We start from the raw sequence: 20,106 nt of genomic DNA, 5'->3' as shown, positions 1-20,106 counted from the left end.
TGATCTCTCACTGTATCCTCTTCCCCTTAATCTCATGGCGAGTTCCTTACTCTTGAACTTAGACTTCATCATTTGAGCAATTGTGCCTCAGTCTTAGGAATTCTCCCCATGGCATATAGTCTCCACAGTTGGTGGGAAATGGGAGCGTGTGCTTTGTAATAAGCAATTAATGGCCATATCCTTCCTGAACAGTTCACGTGCCAACATCCCTTGTTGGTCCTTATAGATTTTCAAATTGAAGGAGGAAATCTGCTCTTGGCTAATCTCGTACATCAATTTAAGTTTGAGATCATTATGATTTAGCAGTGAGAAATTCTTGTAGATGCTCCTGCTCCCCCTTCCCATATCATGAACACCTCATCTATACAGTAGATCTCACCCATGTGTGTGTTTTTTTTATTTTTTTATTCTTGTATAGATGTAATTTTTTTCATTATAGACTTTTTCTCTTTCCCACCAGCCTAAAAAGAGATTCGCATAGGGCACATGCAGCGCCCATTGCTGTGCCTCGCACCTGCACATAATACTTGTCATCTAACGTTAAACAGATCTTGTGCAGTAGAAAATTTAAGCGTTCCAAAATCACCTAGCCTAACATTGTCAAATTATTTCACCACAGCTATGCCCTTGTTGTGCTCTATGCTGTTGTAAAGTGATTCCTCGCCCAGGCTTGCCAGTAAATGCATTTATTCCACCTTGATCTGGATTTTCTTGATGACATCTGTCGTGTCACGCACGGGATACGTTTATGAAACCGGCGGCCGCAATACCGACCGCCGGCTTCCCGACTCCTCAATCCCGGCTAGGGTTAAATGACAGGCGGCTAGAATCTAGACGCCTGTCATTTTCCCGACGCCGGGAGACAGGCACCAGGCATCCCGGGTGCCGCGAGCGGACAGCCACGGGGGGGAAGGGTTAGGTTTAGGGCACCCGGGGGGGACTTAGGGTTAGACACCTCCCCGGGAGGGTTAGGGTTAGGCTAGGGTGAGGGAGGGTTAAGGTTTGGCACCCCCGGGGGGGATGTAGGGTTGGGTACCTCCCCCGGGGGACTTGGGTTTAGGCAGCGGGGAAGGGGAGGTTATGGTTAGGCACTTGGGGGGAAAGTTTAGGGAGGGGCACCCCTAAGTAGGGTTAGGGGGGTATGTTAGATTAGTTTTTACTTACCTTAGGGACGATTGGGATTTCCAGCGCTGTCGGGCTCTGCTCATTTGTCGGGCTGCCGCAGCCGGGAATCGAACTGCCGGCCATGCGGCAGCCGGTTTTTTATACCGAATGCGTCACGCACATGTGATGGTAAACTTGTGATATGTTTTCTTAGGTGCACATAAACAAAAGTGCTTGCCTTTTCGGAGATACCTCCTATCCCAGAGACAATTGGCCTCCCCAGAGGGTTCCTAAGATTTTTATGGACCTTTTGGTAGAGGGTAAAACCTTAATATTTTGGATTTTCCTCCTTTTAAATATTCAAATCCATGTTTTGTTATAGTGCCGTTATCCTGGTGTAAAATATATTGCAATTATCAGTGGGTTTGAAGATTAACTTTTGATAACCTGCTAAATTATCTATTTGTCTATAGGCCAGAGTGGTAGGTAGAGTATTTGAGGCCAAATTAAGATGTTACAGACTTTATCGGATGGTTTTATTTGCAAATCGTCCCATTTGCCGATATTGATTTTTTTTAATTTATTTTTTCTTGTGTAGTTCATCAAGGTCTGTGCCTACCAAATTAATGAAAACCCTGACGTCAGGGTAGATGTTGTCCTGTGGGATCTTTTTAGGCAGATAATTCTAATGTCAGTTTGTTCAGTTTTATTCATTTCACCAGAAAGATCTCCCAATATCTGAATCAATCTTTGGTGTTCAGAAGATGGAAAGTCCATGTTTCCATCATCTAGTATCTTCTCCAGGTGCAACGTGTGGGCGTAGAATTTGGCCCATAGGATTGTCACCTCCTTGGACTCCAGGGTAGACCTTTATCAACACTCGCACATCACCAATGACATCACTACCTAGGATCCTTTTTATAAACTCAGCATTATACAGTAAATACCCTATCAATTCCAATATACACACAATCCTCCCTCGCATAAATATCCTACATATTAGTGCATCATTTGGGTATATAGATATTTTAGATATAATGGAACACACGGCCCATACATTTTTTGTATTCTAATACATCCACTGCTTAAATAACATTGCTTATCTATGGTAAACATTAATACAGGAGAATCTGTGTCATCTCTCAGAAATCTACAGTATGTACATCTGTACCCATTACCAAAATGGACTGTGCCCAACTGTTGGACTATCTATAATATGGTTTGTACAATTTGACAATTCCCTTATATAGGATATGATTTCCTGTAACCCAGCGTGATCTGTGATCCTCAGTGATATTTTCCTTCTCTTGTTCTGGCTTCTATTGTAGCGTTACCCATTTACAGATGTGTCCTCATACATCTAGCCTCCTTGCTCGTTAAACAGCCCTTCTAGTCTCTTATTTGCACATCAAAGCGAATAGGTCACACAAGCAGCTTCTGATTAAAATGATATGCAGCATGCCTATATCATACTTGCCTACCCTCCTGATTCGTCCGGTACCCTCCCGCTACCATGGCCTATATTCTGGGTGTGGCTGTATCTGCATGCGGAATGCTACGTTACAGCCGCTGCACACATAATTGCACACAGAATGTCACGTATCCCTTTAATCAGAAGCCTCGTGTGCGTCCTATCTGCATCACTTTGTGAATAAGACACATTTGAAAAAGTTTCACGAAAAAACATTCTGCGTTAGAGTTGCGTGGGTCTTACACATTATGTCTAACGCCACTTGTAGCCCACAGAGGGTTAGATGTACGTGGTGGACACATCTGTATTAGCCTCCTGTTTAAAAAAATAAATAAATTTCTCATCTAGGATCTAATAAACCGTAAAGCTACTTCATATTATAATCCCATTATCATTACAAGGATAAATTATGCCTATTTATTAGGATCTGTTTCCATTTAGTATAGAATAGGTTCTCTTTGAGTATATATGCATAACCTTAAAACAAAATCATTTACTGTTGGTTAACAACTGACATACAGTATACTGAATGGAATATAGTCTGTGGATCAGCTACACAGCTGCAGGCGCATTTACATAAATTGATTGATTGGCAATGAACCTAAGGACCAGCTACAGATGTGTCCTCTTGTATCTTTGCCGCTGATGCAGAAAATCACGCCACCGGTTACGCATGCTGTGTTCACACCCGTGATCGATAGGATTGCATGGTGGGAATGCTGCTGTGGCCTGGCATACCATGATGCACGCATGAACTAATTACTTTATATGTATCATGCATTCTTTATTTTTTTTATTTATTTATTTTGGAATCATGTTTATTTTTAAGAGAATTTTTAAATTTAAACAATACAAAAGTCATTGGTTACACAATCGACATAAGAAGGAAAAGAAAAGGTACAACTACAATCTGTTCGTATACCATTACTGTATCAACAACTGAATAGAATACATTTGTTTGTCAAACAGTATACATAAGTCAGCAAACAAATGATAAAAAAGAACCAATATATAAAACAGATTATTATAAGCATCAATGATGGAAAATATCAGTACACTGCTATAGTAAACAAGATCTAAAATTAATAAATGTGGCATCCACTATAGCACAGACCCATCCGAGGACTTCCCACCCACAGCAAGAATAGAGCTAAATAGTATATAGCTGTGGCTGCACCAATAGTTCTTCCCAATCGTGAACGACACCATCTATCCCATTTATCATTACATGTAGCCATGTTTCGAGATTTAAACATATGCTTTTCATGTTTAATTACATCATTCACCGAGATTCTCCATTTAAACAGATCAGGGGGATCAGCTCAAAACCACCATCGTGCTACAATTACCTTGGCCAGTGTAGAGGGACACATAGTGTAACGATACAGTACTAATGATGAGTGGGGGCTGAAATACAGCAGACAATGTATTGATAACTTCCTGTATTCAATCAATCTCAGCCAGAGGACGGGATATATCAAGCATTTTGGATGCGATACACCCCGCCACTGATCGTATGCATAGTGGTGTTTAGTTACGCAGTATGCATGTACAACTGCAGTAAAAATCACAAAGAGCAGCTCTTCCGATAAGAGCCGTCCAAACTTTCAGGTTTATGATAAGGGAGTCCTACTGCGCATGAGTGAGATATAGGGGACACTGTGGAGTTATGAAGCCCATAGGCTTCTGTTAGGCAACGCCATCTTTAGTGGACATTGCCTATGGGGTACAAGCTTTAGAACGTTACTTTTTCCGGAGCTTGTTGGATAGGGCAAACTTTCAAAAATGTAAGTTTTCAGAGTTTTGACCGCGTTTGGCCCAGAATGAGCTAATTCTGGAATCTTTCAGATCGCCCCTTCATAAAGGTTGACATGTGTTTTGCATCTAAAGTCCTTTAACCAAACGATCGGGTTACCCTTTGTGACAATCAATACTTTTACATCGCATTCCACCAATCAGAAAATTACACTGTATTCATAGGGTGATTTAATTTAACACTTTGTTTGATGATATCACTAAAGTTTAACTACTACTGTTCCATTTATATAGGATATCTAATGTAACATTTACTTATTAGTTGTGGATCTATTTTAACAAAGTTTTGACTTTTAGCAAGAAAATACTGGAATAAATATATTTATTTTGGACCTTTTATCCTTTCCGGAGGGGAGAAGTGACCTCATCATAACATTCCTATGAAAACCTTAGGCTATATATTAGGACGGAATTATAGGATTTGAATTAATTTTTTTTGTATATTGTTGCATGGACAGTTTGTAAAATCACCTATTTTATTATTGTTGATTGAAGTCAAAATCTAATGAACCCAGGGCCTGATTCAGAGCCGGACGCAAATTGCGGACGGTCGTTCAGGAAAAGGGGGTGGCTATTCAAATGAACCGTTCGCTCTTTGCGGTCTGTTCACGCCTCTATGTTTGAACAAGCGTACAAAACTTGCGGTCGTTTTTTGGATAACTACGCCCCCTGGCCGCTCGCATCCTACGTCATGTCCGCTATTTATTAGATTAATCGAGTACATCGACCAGCGTATGAACTGCTCGCTATTCTTGTGGTTGCTTTTTCCTACCACAATCTTGCGAGCAGTTCTGACTATAAAATAACCCAGTGACGTGGTCAATGACGCTGCTGTATTAATTATGCACACCCATAAAACGCCCGTTTTGACCTTTAAGCACGCCTGCGTTCTGAATTCCACTCCCCGTTTTCAAGCACCTTCCCCTGTTACCACCCACATACGCCTCATCCTGTCACTCAAAATTGCAGGCACTCGCTATTTAGCGAACAAACGATTTTCGGCCGCACTGACTGGTTCGCGCATGCGTATTACGATCCGTACGCATGCGCAGTTGGGAAAACATCGCTCCGAACGAACGAGCGGCCGCTTACGAGCGGCTCTGAATCAGGCCCTTAGTTCATTGTACATCTGTCCATTTAAGATTAAATCCATTATATAATCTTCCATTATGTTATAATTCTTCACAATGAACTATTAGACACTTAGCTGAAGTATTTTGTAATCTGCATAAAATTTATATAATTTATAAGCTGCATATTTAATATTGGTAGGTGAAATAAAAATAATATTTTAGTAAAATCTTTATTCTAGCAAGTATTCAGATTGTATAATTTTTAATAAAACCACACGTTCCAGGTGCAAATAACTATAAAAATAAACAATGTTATAATGAATTAGTATAGCCTCATAATTGCAGCTCATAGTAAAGCATAAACTGAAACCCTTAAATTGGAGCACATGCATAATCACTCAGTGAAATCCCCTTAGGAGAGCAATATTCCTTAATTACTATAGTAGTATAACTAATTAATTAAGGTCATCTTGCATGCAAAGTATTCTAAGAAAAAAACAAAAACCTAAATCTAGATTTATTAAACATATTAAAAATCAATATGAGCAATTGATCCTCAATCCAATATAAATCCCAGCAATGCACTAACTATGCCCACAATATCAATATCAACAGAAATTTGATATATATCTTAGAAGGTCGGTATTTAAATACATCGAAGAGTATTGTGACTGATCTCAACCACTGCAGTAGATGTGAAATGACCAAACCTTAGTAATGAGGTTAGCTGCTAACATCCTTGAGGGCTCCCAATAATAAGCTCAGTAAATTTACCACAGAATATAATGGATGGAGATAAATTCAGAATCTGAACAAAACGCAGTCGGTAGGGCTCTTTGTATCAGTTGATATAGAGTTGACAAACCTCAACCCCATCTGACACAACCGCTAGGCTGTATGGTAGAGAATCCACCATTGTTGGTCTTGACTTCTGTGGTCATATCCAACTCTACGCTGCCAACACTCTATCAATCCCCTGATTTAACTAACCCCTGCATTGATTGTGACTGAGGAGGTCATTGGTGATCAGAGACAGGTCAGTTTCTGTGGAGTGGAAGGGGCAAAAGCCAGACTGGAGGGGGTCAAGGAGGTAGTTAGCTGAGATAAAGGTGGAGAGATGAGAATAGACAAGCATCTCAAGAATTTTGGAGGTGAAGAGAAGGAAAGAGATTAGATGTTAGTTTGACTGGGAGTTGGGTCCAAAGGAGTTTTTTTTTTTTTTTTAATGGTGGACACACCAGACACACCAGAAGAGGAGAAAATGTCAAAATAGAGGGTATGGTTCAACCGATGTGTGAGCTGCAGGCAGACTTTGAGGGAAAGAAAGTGGAAGGGAATAGTATGATGGAGTGGGGAGAGGCAGAGGGAAGAGCTTGGAGGGGGAGGATGGGACATATGGAGGGGGAATGGTCTGGTGGAGGCAAGGGATTGGTTGTGCAGGGTAACAGCCTGTTTAGGACAAGTCAGGTCAGTGATGTAGGTGAGGAGGGATTTCGGTGAGGAGGAGAAGGAGGCTAGATAAAGTTTGATCTATAGTTTCATGACTATACTGTTCTTGCCCTTTACACCATACTTATGCTTGTCCTATATGTTACAGTACCATCTAATCTTCCAGTTTATGTGAAAAGGGAGTTGTGCAACTGCACAGGTTGTGTTCTTATTCAGGTTTTTTAGATGTATCTAATACTATCACGCCTGTCCGGCCTGGTATTTTGTATTTCTCGTTTTTGTTTTTTTATTTAATATTTTATTGAAGCAATGAGTTACATAAGAATTTCATGTAAATAATGCACAGAATAACCATCATTGGATACATTTCTGGGTGTTCAAAAACAGGACAAAGTGTTTCTACTTCAGGGTCCATAGGGTATCCACAGGGTACCTTGGGGTATAGGTGTGACGTCAGTCATCGGGCACCATAGAGTTAAGCTTTCAGCCTCCCAGGATGCACTAGGGTCCCCCTCCTATACCCCGCCCCTGAGCCAAGGCACCTCAGTTTAGTTTGGTGCCCGACCGGAGTCGGGTGCACCTGTCGGAGTGGGGGCTAGAAGAGCCCCTGAAGCTTTCCTTTATGCAGCTGTGGCTGCACATCTGGAGGTACAGCATGGACAGTCAGTCCTGACGTCCATGCTGTCTTCCCTACACCCCCGCCGGTACCAGAACGCCGGTACCGATCCGGGGATGCTGGTGAGCATCTGGGGTCACAGCTAGCGGTGACCCCAGATGTTCCGGACCATGGCCGGATTCAAGGGGGACAGTAAGGTAAGCAGCGGGGTCCCGCGGTGGGTCCCCGCTGATCACATGGTCCTGAGTCCCCAGGCAGGGGGCTCCCTGGGGACTGGCTGCAGCGTGGAGCCAGGCGACCAACCTGCGCTTCCACTACCCCCTGGGACAGCGGGCCGCTGCTGAGTGGCATGCGCTGCGGTGTCCCAGGGGTTAAATGCATACCAGGGGAGCGCGCCTTCCCTGTCTCACAGCCGGCGCCTCCCCCGCTGCACACAGCCCTCTCTGCACACTGCCGACTGGCCCTGTGGCAGCGCTCCTCCCCCAGGCCAGCCTCCTCTCTGCTCCTCGGCGGCCATCTTCCTGAACGCATGGTGAACGCTGCTGGAAGCACTGGACGGAAGCATCGTGGTCTGGGTCCCCCCGCATACCTCTCCTCCGCTGTGGTCAGGTCTGTGTATGCAGCGCTGTGTCCTACCAGACCCTCTGTCTGCGTAGTTGAGTGATCAGCGCTGTTAGTGCAGGAATTGTATTTCTTTGCATTGTATGTGACTGTGCTAGCGCTGCTGCCTGTATCTTCTCCGCAGCGACCACTTCCAGTTTCGGGCGTTACCTTTTGGCCTGGCGACAGCACCACGTGTGTTCACCAAGGTGATGGCGGTCATGGCGGCTTCTCTGCGGCTGCAGGGAGTCCGCATGTTGCCGTACTTGGACGACCTTTTATTGGTGGCAGGATCTCCAGAGCTCCTTCTACGCCACTTGGACCTGACCATTGCCCTACTGCAACTTCACAGCTGGCTAATAAACTGGCAGAAGTCCACTCTAATCATATCTCGGCGGATACTGCACCTCGGAGCCTTATTGGACTCGGGACAGCAAAGGATCTTCGTGACGGAGGAAAAGATCTCTGCTTTACAGTCGAGGGTGCGCAGTTGTCTGCACAGCCGCCGGGTGTCTCTACACTCGGCGATGAGGTTACTGGGCTCCATGGTGTCGGTGTTCGACATGGTGGAATATGCCCAGTTTCACTCCAGACCTCTGCAGCACCTGATCCTGTCCAAGTGGAACGGGCTGCCTCAGTCTCTGAAGTCCCAGACGATTGTGCTCACCCCGGAGGTTCGCCTGTCCCTTACTTGGTGGTTACAGATGACCCATCTCAACAAGGGACGTCCGTTCTGGGCACCAGATTGGGTCCTGTTGACAACGGACGCCAGTCTTCGGGGCTGGGGAGCAGTTTCGGGTCCACACTTGTTCCAGGGCAGGTGGACGCCGACAGAAGCGGAGCTTCCAATAAATATCTTGGAACTCCGTGCGGTCTTCAATGCTCTCCAGCAGGCACATCGGGTTCTCCAGGGTCACCCGGTGCAGGTCCAGTCGGACAACGCTACCACCGTGGCCTACATAAACAGGCAAGGAGGAACCCGAAGTCGGGCGGCTCTCGTAGAGGTCTCTCGGATCCTGGTTTGGGCGGAGCGCAATCTTCCGGCCATATCAGCGGTCTTCATCCCGGGAGTGCTAAATTGGGAGGCAGACTTTCTAAGTCGCCAGGACGTTCATCCGGGGGAATGGTCCCTGCACCCGGACGTTTGTCAACTGCTGGTGGACAGGTGGGGTCTTCCAGAGATCGACCTCATGGCGTCCCGGCACAACAAGAAGTTGCCGGTGTACGGGTCTCGCACAAGAGACGAAGGGGCGTCTCTGGTGGATGCTCTGTCCGTCCGGTGGACGTTCCGGTTCGCATACCTGTTCCCTCCGGTCTCCCTTCTTCCACGGGTAATCCGGAAATTCAAACAGGAAGGAGGGACGCTCCTGTTGCTAGCTCCCGCGTGGCCCAGACGGCACTGGTTCTCAGACCTTCAGGGTCTGTCCGTGGACAGTCCTCTGCGGTTGCCGCTGCGACCGGACCTTCTGTCTCAGGGTCCTTGTCTTCACCCGGACCTGACTCGGCTGTCTTTGACGGCGTGGCTGTTGAGACAGCCATGCTGAGGTCCAGGGGTTTTTTCCAGCTCTGTGGTGCGTACCATGTTACGAGCTCGAAAACCGTCCTCCGCGAGGATATACCATCGCGTGTGGCATACGTTCTTCCAGTGGTGTCGACCGAGAGGTTATGCACCGCTGGAGTTTCGTCTGTCTCGGATTCTCGCCTTCCTACAAGCGGGACTAGCTCATGGGCTTCGCCTTGCTTCTTTGAAGGTACAGGTTTCAGCCTTGTCTGTCTGGTTTCACCGTAGGATTGCTACAATCCCGGATGTGCGCACCTTTATGCAAGGTGTTCTCCGCATTCAACCGCCCTTTGTTCCACCTGTGGCGCCTTGGGATTTGGCTGTGGTCCTGAGGGCTCTCCAGGGACCGCCGTTTGAACCACTGGGCTCAGTGGATCTTAAATGGCTAACAGCTAAGACTGTTTTCCTTCTGGCTATTGCTTCGGCCAGACGTGTTTCTGATTTAGGGGCTCTTTCTTGTAGACCCCCTTTCTTGATTTTTTTCATGGGAACAGGGCAGTGCTCCGCACTCGGCCCGAGTTTCTTCCCAAAGTCGTTTCCCAGTTTCATGTTAACGAGGAAATCGTTGTTCCGGCCTTTAACTCACCTGGTCTTTCCGTGGGTGAGGCCTCTTTGGATGTTGTGCGGGCCTTAAGGACTTATGTTGACCGCACTTCTTCGTTTAGGAAGTCGGACGCTTTGTTTGTCCTCTATGGCTTCCGTAAAAAGGGTTGGCCTGCTTCAAAGCAAACTTTGGCAGCCTGGATCCGTATGGCTATTTCTGAAGCTTATCTTCATGAAGGCCTGCCGGTTCCTCCTTCTGTGAAGGCTCATTCCACTAGGTCTGTGGGTCCTTCGTGGGCAGCTCGACGTGGTGCCTCTGCAGTCCAGATCTGCAAGGCTGCTACGTGGTCCTCTGTCCATACCTTCATGAGGTATTACAGGTTTGACACCTTCGCCTCTCAGGATGCTTCCTTCGGGCGGCGGATTCTCCTTTCAGCACTGGAACGTCCCCACCCTTAAAGGATACTGCTTTGGGACATACCCTATGGACCCTGAAGTAGAAAATATGAGATATGGTAAGAACTTACCCTTGTTATCTCTCTTTCTACGAAGTCCATAGGGTTCCACAGGACTCCCGCCCTGTCGCACCTGTGCTGCAGATGGGCTTTGCTCTGGTCACCGGTTTTTCCATCTCCCTCTGGTGAGAATGTGATTCTTGTGTGTGTGTCCAGATCTTTTTTTCTCTCTTCCTTCTCCTCCTCCGGCCTATGGCTTGGTAACTAACTAAGGTGCCTTGGCTCGGGGGCGGGGTATAGGAGGGGGACCCTAGTGCATCCTGGGAGGCTGAAAGCTTAACTCTATGGTGCCCGATGCCTGACGTCACACCTATACCCCAAGGTATCCTGTGGAACCCTATGGACTTCGTAGTAATAGAGATAACAAGGGTAAGTTCTTACCATATCTCATATTTTTATATATTTTTTTTAACCCCGTGGATGCCTACATGGACCGAAGAGGATATGATCAACGCATCGGATGAGGTGAGCATGAAGTTTTTTGTTTTTTTTCAGGTACCTGTGGATGCTCCTTGGAGAAGTGGATGTGATGGGCTACAGGGATACTAGGTGAGTGTGTATGTGTGTTTAAATTAAAATTGTACTGTCACGGTGTGTGTCTTGTCGTTATTTTAATATTTTTTTTGCAGTAGAACCACAGGTACCAGCGGGCCTGTAATACCCTGCATGCTGGTACTTGTGGTTCTCCAAGTACCAGCATGCAGGGGAGGCTTGCTGGGACCTGTAGTTCTATTGCAAAAGATAATAGTTACACTTCTATCTTTTACACCACACATTTACACTATCAACCCTGCACCCACCAGGCAGGGGTGCCAGGGATAGACCCGGGCTATCAGCCTGGGGTGCCCTGGAGAGGGGGACCATTTATTGGGGGGGGTCCCCACTTCCTCAGGGATCCCCGGCCTGGGCTACCTAGCGGACAGATTACACATATACTACTGTTCTCTCCAGGATTATCCTAGGTGCATATAATACTGTTCTCTCCTGGTATAACCCAGGCGCATATATACTACTGTTCTCTCCTAGTGTAACCCAGGCACATATACTCCTGTTCTTTCCTGGTGTATCCCAGGCGCATATATACTACTGTTCTCTCCTGGTGTAACCCAGGCGCATATATACTACTGTTCTCTCCTGGTGTAACCCAGGCACATACTGGGGCACCGAGAGGGAGGGGGGGGCAGCGGGTACAAATTACCGGGGCCAGGGCTTGCTGCAGGGGCCCGGGTCCGGCACCGCCCCCCCTCCCTCTTACAGTGCATCGGTAAAGCATTCACAATGCTTCACTTTTTCCACATTTTGTTATGTTACAGCCTTATTCCAAAATGGAATAAATTCATTTTTGTCCTCAAAATTCTACACACAATACCCCATAATGACAACGTGTAAAGTTGTTGTTTTTTTTTTTGTTTGTTTTTTTTGTGTTTTTTTTGAGATTTTTGCAAATGTAATTAAAAAAAAAAAAAAACCACTAGAGGTGCATACACACAACGATTTTTTGAACGATTATCGTTAAACTATATCGTTTAACGATAATCGTTTGAAAAAATCGTTCACTTTCTGAGTCAAACGATGAACGATTATTGTTCATGCGCGTTCACGTTTGTAGTTCAGTCAGACTTGTCAACTGAACGATTTTCATTAAGTTAATATGCAAAAATCGTTTGTAGTTCTAAAAAAATCGTTCATTACATTTAAATGAACATAGTAAATGAACAACTTTAGTAAACGATTTTAGTTCATTTTTTCAAGGTAGAAAATCTTTTACTAAAATCGTTCATTAACTAAATCGTTTGTGTGTGTATGCACCTTTAGAAATCACATGTACATAAGTATTCATGGCCTTTGCATTGAAGCTCAAAATTGAGCTCAGGTGCATCCTGTTTCCACTGATCAATTAAGCTGTAGGAACATCTCAAGGATGGAGTCCACCTGTGGTAAATTAAGTTGGTTGGACATGATTTTGAAAGGCATACACTTGTCTATATAAGGTCCCACACTTGACAGTGCATGTCAGAGCACAAACCAAGCAAGTCCAAGGAATTGTCTGTAGACCTCCGAGACAGGATTGTCTCGAGGCACAAATCTGGGGAAGGGTACAGAAAAATATCTGCTGCTTTGAAGGTCCCAATGAGCACAGTGGCCTCCATCATCCGTAAATGGAAGAAGTTCGGAACCACCAGGACTCTTCCTAGAGTTGGCCGTCCGTCTAAACTGGGTGATCGGGGGAGAATGGCCCTAGTCAGGGAGGTGACCAAGTACCCAATGGTCACTCTGTCAGAGCTACAGCATTCCTCTGTGGATAGAGGAGAACTTTCCAGAAGGACAACCATCTCTGCAGCAATCCACCAATCAGGCCTGTATGGTAAAGCGGCCAGATGGAAGCCACTCCTCAGTAAAAAGCACATTGCAGCCCGTCTGGAGCTTGCCAAAATGCACCTGAAGGACTCTCAGACCATGAGAGACAAAGATTGAACTCTTTGGCGTGAATGCCTGGTGTTATGTTTGGAGGAAATCAGGCACCGCTCATCACCAGGCCAATACCATCCCTACAGTGAAGCATGGTGGTGGCAGCATCATGCTGTGGGGATGTTTTTCAGCGGTAGGAACTGGGAGACTAGTCAGGATAGAGGGAAAGATGAATGTAGCAATGTACAGAGACATCCTGCTCCAGAGCGCACTTGACATCAGACTGGGGCGACGGTTCATCTTTCAGCAGGACAACGACCCTAAGCACACAGCCAATATATCAAAGGAGTGGCTTCAGGACAACTCTGTGAATGTCCTTGAGTGGCCCAGCCAGAGCCCAGACTTGAATCCAATTGAACAACTCTGGAGAGATCTGAAAATGGCTGTGCACCAACGCTTCCCATCCAACCTGATGGCTTGAGAGGTGCTGCAAAGAGGAATGGGCGAAACTGCCAAAGGTGCATCAACAAAGTATTGAGCAAAGGTTGTGAATACTTATGTACATGTGATTCTTTAATTAAATTTGCAAAAATGGCAAAAAAAACTTTTTACACGTCATTATGGGGTATTGTGTGTAGAATTTTGAGGGCAAAACTGAATTTATTCCATTTTGGAATAAAGCTGTAACATAACAAAATGTGGAAAAAGTGAAGTGTTGTGAATACTTTCCGGATGCACTGTAAGTCACAGCTGCCCAGCTGTGTGCTGGGCTGCACTGGAAGACGGCTCTAGGCTGCTAAAGCAGCAGCCGGAGCAGTCTCCTATGCCTATGGGGGGCGCGATCACGCTGATTGCGCCCCCCCACTGGCTGTGTGCCGGGCTGAGGGGCACACATCGGCCCCCTCCCCAGTGCGCTGTGGCGCTGCAAAACCTTTTTGTTTGTTTGTTTCTATGGGGGCGTGGCCACGCCTCCCGCGATTAGGTCACGCCGCCTGGGCTCGGCGCGGCTCTCGTCGGCCCTGGGCACATATACTACTGTTATCTCTTGGTGTAACCCAGGCACATATACTCCTGTTCTCTCCTGGTGTAACCCAGGCGCATATACTACTGTTCTCTCCTGGTGTAACCCAGGCATATATACTACTGTTCTCTCCTGGTGTAACCCAGGCATATATACTACTGTTCTCTCCTGGTGTAACCCAGGCGCATATATACTACTGTTCTCTCCTGGTGTAACCCAGGCACATATACTCCTGTTCTCTCCTGGTGTAACCCAGGCACATGTACTACTGTTCTCACCTGGTGTATCCCAGGCACATATACTACTGTTCTCTCCTGGTGTAACCCAGGCACATATACTACTGTTCTCTCCTGGTGTAACCCAGGCATATATACTACTGTTCTCTCCTGGTGTAACCCAGGCGCATATATACTACTGTTCTCTCCTGGTGTAACCCAGGCGCATATATACTACTGTTCTCTCCTGGTGTAACCCAGGCGCATATATACTACTGTTCTCTCCTGGTGTAACCCAGGCGCATATATACTACTGTTCTCTCCTGGTGTAACCCAGGCACATATACTCCTGTTCTCTCCTGGTGTAACCCAGGCACATGTACTACTGTTCTCACCTGGTGTATCCCAGGCACATATACTACTGTTCTCTCCTGGTGTAACCCAGGCACATATACTACTGTTCTCTCCTGGTGTAACCCAGGCACATATACTACTGTTCTCTCCTGGTGTAACCCAGGCGCATATATACTCCTGTTCTCTCCTGGTGTAACCCAGGCGCATATATACTCCTGTTCTCTCCTGGTGTAACCCAGGCACATACACTACTGTTCTCTCCTGGTGTAACTCAGGCGCATACACTACTGTTCTCTCCTGGTGTAACCTAGGCGCATATACTACTGTTCTCACCTGGTGTAACCCAGGCGCATATACTACTGTTCTCTCCTGGTGTAACCCAGGCGCATATACTACTGTTCTCTCCTGGTGTAACCCAGGCACATATACTACTGTTCTCTCCTGGTGTAACCCAGGCACATATACTACTGTTCTCTCCTGGTGTAACCCAGGCACATATACTGCCCTTGTCGAGCTGCACACATTTTGTATAATGGCCAGATCTGCAAGCTAGGCAAAATACACTTTTTTGGAGGTTGTATGTTGCGCTTGCGGTTTAGATGCAAATTCCATCCATCATGATGCTCAATGTATTGACCATTAACTCACAATTATCCCTTTTTCTATGTTTCAGAGCCACCATCAGTCAGAGTGTCCCTAATGCCACATGAGGACCCCGATAGTGATCAGCAGATGCTTATGTGTAATGTGTTTGGGTTCTTCCCATCTGAGATAAAGGTGAAATGGTACCGGAATGGCCAGGAGGAGTCTGATCAGGTTCAGTCTACAGAGCTCTTTCAGAATGGAGACTGGACTTGCCAAATCCATGTGATGTTGGAGACCGACATTAAGGAAGGAGACGATTACACCTGTGAGGTTCATCACATAAGCCTGACGTCCCCATATCGTGTGACCTGGAGTAAGTGTTGTCACCTATCTGTAAATCCTGAGTATAGGAGGGAGCAAAACGTGTGGTTATTAAGCATTGATAAAGGAAAGCAATTTGATAACCAATATATGTTCAACATATCACAGAGCCCAATAAAACAGACCAAACTGTAGACCTATGTTTTGGAACAAAGGCGGATGCTTATAGTGATTGCCTAATAAACCTATAAGAAAGTGGCTTATGAACCTTCCTTACAGGGTAGTGCAAACCTGTTGCCCTGAGTCCCACTCAGCATACTAATTCCATGCCCAATGTTTCTGTGATGCTTTTATGTGTAGGGCAAGTAGCACAACTTTACATTTATTAGTCAGTTTATTAAAGGACTGGTATACGTCTAATATGCTGGCGGACGGGATCCCGGAAGTCGAGATACCGACGATGGAATCCCGACACCCAGCATAATGCCACCATCCTGGAAACATCAGGATACTGATGTCGGCATCCTGACTCCCGCCATCCAGAAGGTAAGTATGACACTTAGCCCAGGGATGGGGAGGTTAGGTTTAGCGACCTTCCGTGGTGGGTTAGGCTACTGGGATGGGGGTTAGTGTTAGGCACCATCGGGGGGATGTTAGGGTTAGGCACCCCCCCCGGAGAGGGTTAGGTTTAGGATGTAGGAACGGGGGGGGGGGTTAGGATTAGGCACCACCGAGGGAGGGTTAAGGGGAGGAGAGCGGGTGGGTTACGGTACTTAACACCCCTGTTGGGATTCCGCACCATCAGGCTTCCAGTGTCGGGATTTGAACTGCCGGCAATTCAGCTGCCAGCTATTCATACCGATTCCAAAGGAACAACTAAAAGTCCAAAGATTTTCTTAAGCGGTGGGTTTTCAAAACAATATATTTTGTTCCTAACTGGAATGTTTGTGTTCCATTTCTGACCAAAAAGTTTCTATCTATGATTTTGTGTTTCAGGCGTTTATTTCTTGCTTTGCTTTTGTTTTTGTTTGTTTTTTTGTGTTTTGTTTTAAACTTCATTTTGTTTTGGCTTTTTTTGTCTGCAGCATATTAAGATCTTTATCTTTTTGTATATTTACTTTTTTTTCTATTGAAAGGAAGATGGTTCAGCCGTCACTTTTTCTTAGGAACGCTATTTACTTTACTTGCATTGATGTATAGTGGTTAGTGAATGGCACTCTGGTATATTGGCGCTGCTGGTTGTTTATGACACCCAACTAGAAAGTTATCTTAACACTTGTACGAGATGAGCTGTAATAGTCACAGCAGGCATGCCGACGCCAGTACAAAAATAAAAGATGGTTCTTATCCTGGTGCCAATAAATAACAGTTCAAATCTAAGCAACACTAATAGTCCATAACCAAATGGTTCATCAAGACGTTCTTCAGATGGAATCCTTGATGGTGGTGATTTTCTCACATAACATCCTATTTTAAACTATATTAAATACATTACATTTTATTCAGCATAGTATTTGAAAAAAAAAGGACTTTTGAGTATTAAATTCCAAGTGTGAGCAATGCAGTCAAAAGGGGTTATGTTAATTCCAATTCAAATGGATATGCACATCACACAGCCCCCACCATCAACTTACAAGAAGTTGGAAATTAATGGGCATATCTCATAAGTCTATGTATCTTATTTGTTTCCAATTGTGACCGTATACACCAAGGATACCATAGGATAAATAATGTAAATGGAAAAGGTTACCTCACCGTTTTTTTTTTCCACAATTCATTTAAAAATCATCAACTTGGATAAACACCGAGAACAAAAACCATGCGTTAGCCACAATTGCTTCTTACCAGGTGTAAAGGTGCCTACACACTTGGCGATGTGCTCACAATCCGATATTTTGTCTGATTTCCCCTTGAACTCTCCCCGGCAGTCGTGGACATGATTTGGTGTTAAAAAACTGTCCAATGTGACAAACGATCTATCGTGCCTCCTAACTATTCCAGTGCATCGTGCCTCCTAACTATTCCAGTGCATCGTGCCTCCTAACTATTCCAGTGCATCGTGCCTCCTAACTATTCCAGTGCATCGTGCCTCCTAACTATTCCAGTGCATCGTGCCTCCTAACTATTCCAGTGCATCGTGACTGAGATTGTCAGATCTGCCCTACGGCACGGCAGATCTGAAGGTGTGATGTACGACCTGCAGGGACGCGCATCGGCAACGTGATTGTGAGTGGACACTCACGATTTTTGCATATTATACACGATTTGTCGTCACGATGCGTCGGAATCGGGCAAATCGTGTAAAATATCGCTAAGTGTGTAGGCACCTTTAAATTGAAATTTATTATGTACAGATACTCTGATGATGACCTGGGTTTAATCAAAGTCCTGTAGTGGTCACTACAGGAATCATGGTGCCTGGCTTCAAACTGTAACCAGCGCTCCAACCTCCAACGCCCCATGGCTTCCCAGGCAGTGTGGGAGTGTTGTGTCTTATATACCAGTCAGATAGCAGTAAGATCATGTTGGACCCTGTTTTGGCAACTGTTATATGCCACATATCTAGCTTGGCATCTTGTTTGCTGACTTTGTAGGCGGTGACATGATATGGGCAATTTGCTGAGGCCTCATATTTGATGACCAAAAGAGAACGCGAACGCCATGCAGTCATTGTTAGTCGTCAGGCTTTATCCCGCTCCACTCTTCATCATTTTGCTGCTACTTGTAGTGCAATTACTCCCACAGCAGACATTTTCCTTTTGGTGACATCACAGTTAACACTTTGTTGCTTCAATAATTAGTATATTCCTATTCATTTAGCAGTAAGTGCAAATAAAATGAATGGATAGAAAATTAAGTCAATTTTGAATAGCAAAGGTCATTATAATGGTATAAATGGTATCTGCCACACTAAAACCCTACATAAGCCAAACCCAAATAGACCAAAAAATTAGGTAAATGTAGTCATTGGGAATAGTCAAGTTTTGTTATAATGTTTAAAAAAAAAAAAAAAAAGTTTAATATAAGAGAATATTAAGAAATCATTAAAATAAAATCACCTTTTATAAAGGATGGGTTAACAGTAGACTTGGGTTTCTTGCAGTATCTACTTTAATGGCGCTTGTAGTTATGTCCTCTTTTTGTATTTTGACACTCGCCAACTGCTTTGTATCAAAAATATCATTCTGTAAATGAGTTACTGAGCTTGTAGCCCCATTAAAGGTAATACAACAAAAGTGTGATCAGCGATGGCCTAGACAGCTATAAGACTGTGGCTCTGATTCAGAGCCGCTCGTAAGCAGCCGCTCGTTCGCTATGAGCGATGTTCGCACAACTGCGCATGCGCAAACCAATCATTGCGTTCGGAAATCGTGCGCTCGCAAAATAGCGAGGGGCTGCTAATTTGATTGACAGAATGTACCGTTTGTAGGTGGTAACAGGGGAAGGTGCTTGAAATCGGGGGTGTGGAGATCAGAATGCAGGTGTGCCTAACGGTCAAAAGGGCATTTCATGGGTGTGCATAATTAACAAAGCAGCGTCATCGACCACGTCACTTGGTTGTCTTTTAGCCTGAACTGCTCGCAGTGACAGCGGGAAGTAATTCCTACCACAAGCACTGCGAGCAGTTCAGATGCCTTTCGATGTTCCTGATTAATCTAATAAATACCAGAGATGACGTGTGATGCGAACGGCAAAGGGGCGTCTTTTTACAAAATAGCGAGCGCATTTTTCGCTCGCTCAGACATAGAGGCGTCAACAAACCGCAATGAGCGAGCGCTCAATTTAAATATCCGGCCCCTTTTTTGGAACGACCGTCCGCAAATCGCGTCCGGCTCTGAATCGGGCCCTGTGTCCGAGATCCTGCTGCCTGAGATAAATCCTGAGTTTCGTATATGGATCCCAGACGACGCCTAGACTTATAATTCTGCTTTTTGAGTATCTACCAGTATATTAATGGAGTATTTGCTGGTTTCCCCAGTCATGAGATATTAATTTTTCTCCGCTGTCCTCCTGATTTAGAGCCGGAGACATCAGATTCCGCCAGAAGCAAGCAGGTGACAGGGATTGTGGGAATCGTTCTGGGAACGGTATTCATCGTTGTTGGTCTGGTTATGTACATAAGAGGCCGAAAAGGTAATTATTATCTTTTATTTATATAGTGCTTCAAGGTACCTGCAGTGCCGTACAGGGGTACACAATATAGTGGCATATTCAATTAGGTGCGAAAAGCCGTTTTTGGCGGAAGTTTTTCCGGTGACGTAATTTTGCCAGACGGAAACTTATCCCCGTATTCAGTTGCGGAGACTTTTCGCCGGTGCGGAAAGTCAATGCGTTGTACCCGGCGGAAAAGTTTTGCCAAATGAAAGCAGGCGGAAAAAAGGGCAGTTTTGGGGTGCAAACATCAGAAAACCACTCTGCACCCTTGGGACAGCCCCCTAAAGGTAAATTGTTTA

At 45.3% G+C, this 20,106-nt stretch overlaps 1 protein-coding gene across 4 annotated transcripts in view; it reads left to right on the top strand.

Moving 5' to 3' along the window:
* The window catches only part of LOC148506504 (HLA class II histocompatibility antigen, DRB1 beta chain-like), a 71,623-nt gene that overhangs the window by 38,650 nt on the left and 12,867 nt on the right, over window positions 1-20,106 (top strand). For all 4 annotated transcript variants that reach the window (XM_088446643.1, XM_088446642.1, XM_088446645.1 and 1 more), the window contains 2 exons: window positions 15,420-15,704; window positions 19,673-19,786. In XM_088446643.1, coding sequence (XP_088302769.1) covers window positions 15,420-15,704; window positions 19,673-19,786 — 399 coding nt within the window. The remainder of the gene's footprint in view (window positions 1-15,419; window positions 15,705-19,672; window positions 19,787-20,106) is intronic.

Source organism: Taudactylus pleione, unplaced genomic scaffold (assembly GCF_031769625.1).
Source record: "Taudactylus pleione unplaced genomic scaffold, aTauple2 ptg000400l, whole genome shotgun sequence".
Lineage (NCBI taxonomy): Eukaryota > Metazoa > Chordata > Amphibia > Anura > Myobatrachidae > Taudactylus > Taudactylus pleione.
The sequence above is the reverse complement of the archived record's forward strand: the minus strand, read 5'-3'. Positions and strand labels throughout refer to the sequence as shown.